Raw genomic sequence first — 10,782 nt, 5'->3', positions numbered from 1 at the left:
CATCGTTTTTCCATCCCACTAATTGTCCTCCTTTATCTCATGCTTGGCCACCCCGATCGTTGGCCCTCATCATGATCGATCGTGGCTCTTGCACAAGGGAGGGGTTACCCACTGGTCTTCGCATGGTCGTCATGCCTATAATCATTGACAAGGGAGGATGGAAATGAGTCCGAAAAGAGAGAAAACAATGAGTAGGTTCAACATGGAGGGAGAAGGCCAATGGGGTTTGCAAAGGTGATCATGGCCCTCGTGTCTCCTCCTACCTTGCAAAAGGGTCATGATTAACAATAGTGAAGATCGATGGGTCAATCGACACGAATAGAATAGAGACACTATTAGAACAAGAGCTACAAATAAAATTTTTTTAATGTTATAAGACAAAAGAGTCTCTTCATATAGTCAGGAGTGCTTAGGATACTCTATCGAAAAAAAAAATCAAAAATTAAAAACTTTTTTTCAGAAATTCATCCTAATTGTTTTTACTATGTTGACTTTTATTTTAATTTAGGTTGTAGGTAAATATTTGGAAATTAAATTAGCAAGTTTAGTTTGATGTCATAACGTAGGATTTTAAAAGCTTGTATTTTTTAATATATCATTAAAATGGTACTGCTAGTTATAGCTTAGCTCACATTTTTTTCTCATTAAGTATTCATAATGTTTAATATTTCTATTATATCTTAATTTCATCAGCTCTTATTTTAATTTGGGCTGACTGGTTCGGAGCAAGTGCTCCTGCTTGGAGAATATAACAAGATTTCCAAATGTCCTCAACCATTTTCTTTCTCATAAATGTCCTCAACCACTCTTTTGAGGACTTGTTTTTATCTAATATCATCTTCCATATTCCATTGAGGTCATGATGTGTCTAATCTTCCATGAATTAAATTAAATCCGCAAAGCATAAAATCGATGTGATTTTTAATATCATACCTATCGCTTTATCATGATTTTGAAGTCAACGATTTCTTTCGATTTTGTAAATGATCGTAAAGATAAATTATTCTTGACTTGGAAGTGTATGTTCTTTTCTTTTCCCGTTTTGCATCAATTGGTCAACTCCTCCGGTCATATGCACACTCGGGATGAGATTTCATGGTCCCACACGGCACCATTTCGTACCACACTCCACTTGGCGTTATTGCCATTAGCCAAACAATTTGAGGGGCCAATCATTTGTCTTCTGGCCAATAATAATAATTCATGGACTTCGAGTCCTTTATGAAGTATCGCATGGAAGTGTCACTGCAATATTCGTGTGGAAATCTTTTACATGCCATCATCCTACACGAGCGACACAACGGAGATCCTTTTATTCCTTTATGACGCACACAAAGAAGTGCATATATATATTCTCTATACTCCAATATATCTTAACACCCAACTCCATTATTTGACGTCTTGAATGCCTAAGAGACAACCAACCAAATCTCACATGAATTAGATCTTAGGAGGCGTGAGAGAAGAAATCATAAATGATCCCCCGAACCGCGATCGGAATCCTGACCGTAATGCTTCCCACAATCATCTACCCGAGTCAAGCTTCCGAATGTGAAGCCTCCTTGCAGACGGCTCCACATCAATGTTTACAAAGTCTGGAGGCTGCACTGCTGCCGTGTAAGTGGAATTCGAGTCGCCCACATTGGTAACGGTTCTCGACACCGTCACAGAAGTCTCCTTCAGGTCGGGAATGGAGATGGAGGGAAGATTCAGTTCATATACACGTTTGTCTCCCACCCCGGAGCTCCAGAGGTCAGGAATGGCTCTCGAAGACAGCTCCAGGCCTTCGTGATCAACCAAAGCGCTAGTGTTTGATGCAGCGTTCATGTAGCGGAAGAAATTGAAGTCCAGGATCTGCGACTCTATTAGGATCGACGTGACCGCCACCAGGATTCTACTGGGAAGTCGTACGCACCGGTGGTAACAAGTGCTGATTTGATGGCAGCCGGAGACCAATCGGGAGGCAAAGTGCCATTGAAGTTCCTGATAAGAATACATACCGATCTCTCACAGCGGTTCGGTTAAAAATTTATATTTTATATTTTGACTAATATAAATAAATACTTTTAGATAAATTCGAATTACTGTAGATTTAAATTACTTTTCTTATCTTCTACTAGTCTCTTCTTTCTCCTTGGATCAATGAAGCTAAACATACAACCTAAAATTTCATATATTCATGTTCACAAATGCTAAAGAGAGATAATACTTGTAATTCACGTCATCATCTCCGTTCACAAACGGATGCCAACAATGTCTCTATTGGAGATTTGATAGTCTATTTGTAATTAAGGTGATGTTTTCCATTCACATGTTCATTTTACTACCTTTCGATTTGGGTGATTGGCACTCGTGAGTGGAGGGTTGTAAATAAATTACAAAAAAAATTATTAGAAATGTGGTATTTCAATTTAAACTTATATTAAATAAATAAATATATTATTATTAATTTCAACCTAAGTATCTTGAGCGTAGTTCAAACTTACTGAGATTAACAAATCAATTATTCCATCACGTTAAATAATGACAAAAAAAGAGTTCAAGACAAAATTAACTATAAGGCTTTACCTATCCACCCATTTAAATTTTGATATGATATACACATTCCTTTAAATATTAAGATTGTAAACATGCATCTAAAAACTAAGGTTGATGAAAGCTAGCAATAATTATCATTAATTATTTTAGACTAAAAATATTTAAGTATTTAAATTATTTCTAATATTTTTTTATAATCATTATATTTCTTAAAATATATTAATATCATTTAGAATAATAGCCACAGATGATAGTAGCCGAAGGATATTAACAAGCTGTCATATATACAAGTTTTTATATGTTGCAAAGATCTATTCGCTTTGGAGGAATAAATATGAAAACAATTTATTTTGAAGGTACGTATATTCAATTTGACCTCAAATATATGAAAAATGAAAATAATACGTGTAATTTGAAGTGTCCTCTCCATTTTATGTACAGGATTTCCTCTCTCTCTCTCTCTCTCTCTCTCTCTCTCTCTCTCTCTCTCTCTCTCTCTCTCTCTCATTATTTCAATCCTTTCGTTAAATGCAATGGCTTCCAATCACGAACTCCTCCTCATAAAGATAATTTTCTATCGAGATAAAGAAAATTATTTTAACCCCACTTGAAAATTTGACAAATGTTGATAGAACACAAAACAAATATTTTCACATATTATAACAAGACGGATAGAGATGGTGATAAGTCTCTTAACTTCAAATATTACTTTCCTTAAAACTTACTTTAGTGAAAATATTATGATATTGTATTAAACTCTATGTTGTCTTCACTTTATGTTGTCTACACATGAACTCTCTCTCCTTTTTTTTTTATCAACTTTTACTTTTTCTATATATACATATGAATGATATTTGGATATGGTGTCTTTAATATTTTCACTATACATAACTAATATGGTATGATATCCCGGGGATTACCAACCAAGTCATCCTCATTATATGTCCACTGGATTGAATGCCTCATGATTCCATAAAAGCCATAAGATGTGTGAAATTATTTTGACAATAATGCACATCTATAATAATCCTAGTATCACCCTATAAAAGATCTCAACCTATTAGGTGCATTCCTAGATATAGAAGAGGTCTCGTTCAATTCAATTGATGCTTTCAACTATAGAGGGATTTTGTCAAGCATACCTCCCATATAAATTATAGGGTTCGGTATCTTTAGGATTTAGTTATCAAGAACACCAATAAGAAATAAACACAAAATAAATTCTTAATTAACTTTAAATCTATATCATAATTAAATTTTGATATAATGCTAATCAAAATCAATATGTTTGTAATTATTATAATCAATATACTTATTTCAGAAGCATCATGAGTGTTATAACTCATCCTATATGATGGAGGGCACCATCTTGATTTCTTTTATAAGTCAATCATGTAGTTGAGAGGTCTCTCTCTCTCTCTCTCTCTCTCTCTCTCTCTCTCTCTCTCTCTCTCTCTCTCTCTCTCTCTCTCTCTCTCTCTCTCTCTATATATATATATATATATATATATATATATATATATATATATATATGAAAGGTGCTTGTTCATGAATTTAAAATAAAAATATCAAATTTTGAAAAACAAAAACAAGCTTATGTGAGTATATAATTTTCTATTAGTATGTGGACGTCTATTTTAATTAAGGCTGTAGGCAATTTTTTGGGAATTAAATTAGCAAGCTTAGCTTGATGTCCTAACGTTGGATATTGAAAGCTTGTATTTATTTTTTTCTAATATGTAATAACAATGATTTTGCTCATTATAGCTTAGCTCACTTTTTTTTCTCATTAAATATTTATATTTTTAATAATTTTTATTATATTTTAATTTCATGAAGCTCTTATTTTAATTATTCCCTTGTAAAATAGTTCCAAGCTATTTTATTATATAGTTTATGAAAAAATTATGTTCTTCAAAGCTATATTATTTCGTGACAACATCATATTGTCGACGTTCGTGCGTATGGACAAAAGTAGCTCACACAAGCCTATAAATGAACAAATTGACTGAACCAAAAGATGACATCAATATTTGAGTAGCATTTTACACACCTTAGTTTTTATTCCCCATACGACTTCAACATTTAACTTATTGCTATAGTAGTAACATAGAGCAGATGCCTTAGGAAGTATCAGAGACAGAATCATGAATGATCACTCTCACTGCGATAGGAATTCTCAGTGCGTGCTTCTCATCATCAAACCATGTCAAGCTTCCGAAGTTGAAGTCCCCTTGCACCTTCTGAAGCGGCGTGAACGTCACCGCGAAGGTATACGAACCGTGATACATTATTGCACCATGGTAGACGTAAAGATTGTTACTGGTCTCATCAAGCCCAACAACTATGACACCTGATAGAGATGTTTCCTCTGCAAATTATGTTGGCATCCAAAGTGCCACTTTCACAATGTTTATAATAAGCACATCCACAACAAAAATAATAATAATATCATATCTTCATTGATAATAATAAAACTCTTTCTCCGCTTTTCAGTGTGGAATTATAAATAGGTGAAGGAGCGGCATAAATATGATAGGGGTGAATTCGCACGGAGAGCTTCAAAATTTTAAAATGATAAAAGCAACTCTCTAATAATTTTTATTTTTTATCTTAAAAATTATGATCTTTTCTCTCCATCTTTTTAATAAATAAGCTCACATAATTAAATCGGTTCGACCAATCAAAGGTTCAAAGCACGTATGTAAAACTATACTTACTCACACCAATCAAAATACTTTAATTTGTTAAATAAAGTAACGAAGGAAGCATACGAATAAAATGACAGAATGGCACACTACATAATACATGATAAATACTCTCACTTTAATGCTTATTTATATTCATGAGTTATAAAAATAATAGATCAACCTGAAAGTTCTTATAAACTATGAATATCAATATAATAATTATAAAGTATACCATCATGCCATTCGTAAGCATCCAGAAATCATGGATAGTTTATTTATGAACTTTATAGCATGGATATTTATGTAATCATAATATTTGGCCACCTTGGTGACTAACAAACCACTTAATATTTAGATATCAAATTACTCATGATTTTAACTCATAATATATGAAGTAAAACTATAATGTTATAATCTAATTCATTACCGTAATATGACTTATAGTCATCCATTTCATTAAAATTTTATCTTTTGAGAAAGTAAAAATTTCTTGAAAGATAATTCAGTCGAGTAAAATTTTGATTTCTCTTTCTTGAATAATATATTTTGGCATATGTTATTAATGCAAATATCTTATTCTGATCTATGGATGGTGAAGGACCATGTTCAAATGTCTTGATGTCTTCCATCAAGACATCAATTAAGAATTAATATGAGCAACATTCTTTATCATCAATGGATATGACAACCCAAATTAGGTTTGTCTTTCTCATTAACTATTTATTAAATTATCATTAAATATTAAAAAAAATCGTATGAGCCACATTAATTCCAACAAATCAAGCTTACTAGAGTATACATATATTTAGAATGTGAACGTCTATTTTAATTGAGGTGCAGGCAAATTTTTGGGAATTAAATTAGCGAGTTTAATTTGATGTCATAAAGCTGCATATCGAAAGCTTGGATTTTTTATGTCATAAACATGAAATTGCTAATTATAGCTTCGCTTACGTTTTTCTAATTAAATATTTATATGTTTTTAATACTTTTATCATATCTTAATTTCATCATGCTCTCATTTAAATTATTCCCTTCTAAAATAGTTCCAGACAATTTTCAAGTCGTTGGCAGTTGAATTATTTTGAGAAGATCGATTTTCAAATTATAAGTTATTATGAAAAAATGGAGTCCCTCAAAGCTATATTTTTATTTCCTGACAACGTGTATCGGACGTCGGTGCTAAATACTGAAGCGTACAGGAGCAACGTACCATGTTAATTTTTATTCTCCATACGACTTCAACATTTAACTTATTGCCATGGTACTCGACATAGAGCGGATGCCTCCACAAGCCTTAGGAGGTATCAGAGAAGAAATCATGAATGATCACTCGAACTGCGATAGGAATTCTTACTGCGTGCTTCCCATTTTCAAACCATGTCAAGCTTCCGAAGTTGAAGTCCCCTTGCACCATCATAAGCGGCGTGAAGGTCACCGCGAAGGTGTGCGTCGTCGTGGAAGCATTGAACAGGAGAAGAGAAGGCTCAACCACCATGTTGACACCCGGTGGAGACTCCACCATTGCCCTGTAAATGGAATCTGTGTCCCCCACATTGGTCACGGTTCTCCACACCGTCAATGGTGTCTTCTTCAGGTCGGGAATGGAGATGGAGGGCAGATTCAGGCGATACAGCCGACTGTCCACCAAGCCACTAGTGAACGACGGACCGTGAGTGCAGTTGAAGAACTTGAAGTAGTCTTTGGGATCGACGTCATAAATAAGCCCGGGATCAACGGCTTTGTTAGGATCGATGTGACCGCCGCCAAAGTCGAAAGGATCGGCGAGCTTTCGAGGAACTCCCTCTGCTTCTATGGGGAAGCCGTATTTATTGGCCGTATGAGCTTAAAACAGAGGTTGTCATGTACTTTAACATCAGGAAAGCAGACAGAGAAGAACTCATGAACGATGCAGAAGCAGGATGGTTAATCTACTCACCAGTTGTCACGAGTGCTGATTTGATGGCAGCAGGAGACCACTGGGGATGTGCTGCTTTAAGAAGAGCTGCTACGCCAGAGACATGGGGGCAAGCCATGGAAGTTCCGGAGTCAAACTTATAGGAATCTTTCACCGCGGCCAGGATAAGGAATCCGGGAGCCGTGATATCGGGCTGTCTAAAGGGAGTAATGGTGAGCACACCAGTTCATCGAAAAGAACCAAACATGTGAGCTTCTAGTAGATAATAGAAATTGCACCGACCTTGACTAGATCTGGGAACAATATACTCGGCCCTCTCGACGAGAAAGCTGCGACCCTGGGAGACATTACTCCACTCCCGACCATATCCTGCGTTAGGCTCACCTTCACCAGCGGGGATCTGCCAATTTCCTCTCGTGGTTATTATTCCCGAAAAGAAAATTCTGATCTGTTTAGGAAAAATGAACTCGAGTTGAGCAGACCTTGTATTCGTTACATAATCTTTTATTTGTTTGCCGATCTCGTAATCTACAAAGACGCATACGGTGCCGTTGCAAATAACGTCGATGAAGCTTAGGATGTTGGCGGAGTACTGTGCAAAGATAATGCCCTTCCCTCCTGCTTCCTGAACATTACTGGCAGCCAGTGGAAAGTGTCGCCTGGGTGGAGAGCTTGAGGCGATGGCAAGCTGGTAACAGAGCACAATCTTTCCGACTACATCACTCGAATTCAGAGCGTCCGAGCAACTGCAACAATAGATCAAATGCACATTACTAGGTACTCTTTTCTTTAAGAACATTTAATCGAATTATAGTTACCTCCCACCATCTGCTAGCTCTTTGAATCCTCCATCGGTGGATTCATAGAGGATGGATTGTCCCTGCCGCAGCAACCATGAACAATTAATTCAATATAAATAGATGCAAACTTTCAAATGTATTAGCGTGTCTGTGAAAACCACACGTTCGCACCACCACGGTTCGGTTGTCTCCGAGGGTTAGGAGGGTAGGAAACGAGCGATCGATGGTGCTGGCTGCCACCGTGATCACCCACGGAAGGTCATTACCAATGGTCTGGGTGACGGGACCATCATTGCCTCCGGAGAAGATCACAGTTATCCCCTTTGCTACCGCATGTATCGAAGCAAAGTATGGGTGAAGTAAGTCCCCAAGTGAGAGTGATAAGATGTCCACACCATCATGGATAGCATCATCTATCGCCTTCAGAACAGCAGCCTCGGGACACCCTCCTATTGCCCAGCATGCCTTGTATATTGCGAGCCGGGCACGAGGAGCGCCTCCTCTTGCTGTACCGGCACCGAGACCGTGGAAGCTTGCATCGCTTACCAGAGAACCTGCTGCGGTGGAAGCGGTGTGTGTTCCATGGCCATTGGCGTCACGGGGGGAGTCGTAGTCTCGCGCGACCTCAGACGGGTGGGCGTCTTTACTGTAGTATCTTGCACCGATGATCTTGCGGTTGCAGTGGTTGACGGTGAAGTTTTGACCTACTTGACACGTTCCTTTCCAACGGGATGGGACGGGGCCGTAACCATGGTCGTCGAAGCTTCTCGATTCCGGCCAAATGCCTATACAAACAAAGTTCACATGACACGGTCAAATCAACAAGCTCGATGCCAGTAACGAAATAAATATATAACGCTTGCCTGTGTCGACAACACCGATGATGATGCCATCGCCGAAGTTGCCTCTTCGAAGTAGTCCTGTGGATTGGGGTTGTTCATAACCAAGACCAAGGTAGTCCCAGCTTCGTGTAGTATGCAGCGGAACGCTGCGGCTTGGATTGACGCGGATCACCTCCGGCAATTCTACCAATAAAAGAAAAGGGCAATATGATCAAGGCGCTTTCTCATCTTCATTGAGGATTACGTATGTGTATAAATATGATATAATATACTAAACACGTGATGGATTCTCTCTCTCTCTCTCTCTCTCTCTCATCTCAAGTCGCCAACCTTATCTCAATAATAAAAGAAGCGTTCAAAGACCCACCTTAATCCTACTTTCCGATCATGATTCCTAGGTGATTACAAAATATAAAATTATTACTCAAAAGGTTGATATAAAGTCTTTCAATTTTTTGTTTTAGTGGCCTCAACACATGAGCCGACTCTCAGGAGTAATCTCCCGTAATTAAGCACAAAACTATTGTGATTGAGATTTTATTTTCACATATTGATTTATCTGGGTCAATATCGTCCCTTCAACTTTCAGATATATTCTTGCATGTATCTTTTGGATTGTTCTCATCAGTTGTGCTGTTAATCATATTAGAACTTGCTTCCATTGTCACTGGTAAAATAGGCCTGAAATTGAAGAAGGAAGAACCTGCAATTTTGTTTGCTTGAGATTCTGTAAGCATTGCTGCAAAGCCCGAGAAGCCATGCTTATAGCTGTAGACAATTGAACTCACGGCTTCCTCCTTGCTGAATCACCAATTAGAATAACCTGTAATCGAGCATATATGACAGGAAGATGAAACGAACACAAACTATATATGGTGCAAAAAATGCATACCTCCCCAGTACGGAAGACAGCATATCATGGTGCGACGCAGTCACAAGGTTTGGATCTTCGTGTTGCCTCTCTCCCATGTACACTATGTACAGCAGCTGCACAGAAGAGACCATCGAGATGTTAGTCCACGGACATCGAATGTTAAGATGGAAGAGAGACGCTCATGGACCTTGGTCGATGATGGTGTATGTCCAAGTGCTGCCATTTGGATGAAGCTTGAAAGGAAGAGAAGTAGAAGCATAGAGGATAGAAGATGCTGGGAACCCATCTTGCATGTGGCCGTGGAGGAGCAGCGTTGCTCCAATGGCGCTACTTACAAGCCTATGAAGCAACATGACCGACGGTGGTGATGGTCAATGATAGCTTGTTTGTGGCGAGTTAAAGCCAAGGAAACTTCGTTGATGTGAAAGACTAATAAAAATAAAAGGATATTATTTTATCGTAAGATAAGAGAATATATCGTGTTAGTCGTGCAACATATATCACCGATATCATTCATATAAGAATTCATCCAGTTGTGGTTCATAATGAAAAGCAACCTATTATGCCAAAGGTGCAAAAGGGACAACTGTTCAACTGGCCCTAAATGAGATACTACTCTCTCGTCAGTTTAGATGGATAAAATTTTGATAGATCATAGTAAGATCTTAACCTCCGATATTGCTTTTATCACTTATTTTTTATTAAAAAGAAAATAATAATTAATATTAAGAGTCATTCATTTATTAAAAAGAAAACTTATGTCGTTAGAGGATATCTAATTATATTTTTTATATCTTATAGGAAGATATTTACTTAAAGACTCTGTTCAAACAAAAAGCTTTTATTTGTTCTGAAACCATTTTATTTTGGAATATATATATATATATATATATATTCACCTATAAGAAATATATGCATCCGTATATTAATTTACAATTTGAAGACTCAGATTGTAACAACTGCCACCATTCGAAAAGGGAGTTGGCGAGGAAGAGAAGCAGAAAGATAGAATATAGTATATATTGATTTGGATATGGAGAAGGTGCATTCATGAATCATCCAAAACGGACTAGTTCAAGTCTTATTCTGACAAGTAAACATGATACGAGTAATATCAATC

General features: G+C 37.0%; 1 protein-coding gene across 1 annotated transcript; it reads right to left on the bottom strand.

Annotated features, from left to right (window-relative positions):
* Window positions 1-6,368: 6,368 nt before the first annotated feature.
* LOC135606457 (subtilisin-like protease SBT3.8) lies at window positions 6,369-9,991 on the bottom strand. Its single transcript, XM_065097487.1, has 10 exons — window positions 9,850-9,991; window positions 9,681-9,775; window positions 9,492-9,589; window positions 8,810-8,971; window positions 8,118-8,731; window positions 7,965-8,026; window positions 7,629-7,892; window positions 7,429-7,546; window positions 7,168-7,339; window positions 6,369-7,073 (listed from the first exon to the last, which is right to left on the bottom strand). Exons 1-10 carry the CDS (start codon window positions 9,946-9,948, stop codon window positions 6,526-6,528), a joined length of 2,232 nt encoding a protein of 743 aa, XP_064953559.1. The 5' UTR covers window positions 9,949-9,991; the 3' UTR covers window positions 6,369-6,525.
* Window positions 9,992-10,782: the final 791 nt, after the last annotated feature.

The sequence above is a fragment of the Musa acuminata genome, chromosome BXJ2-3 (assembly GCF_036884655.1).
Source record: "Musa acuminata AAA Group cultivar baxijiao chromosome BXJ2-3, Cavendish_Baxijiao_AAA, whole genome shotgun sequence".
Lineage (NCBI taxonomy): Eukaryota > Viridiplantae > Streptophyta > Magnoliopsida > Zingiberales > Musaceae > Musa > Musa acuminata.
This window is presented reverse-complemented; position numbering and strand designations above follow the sequence as displayed.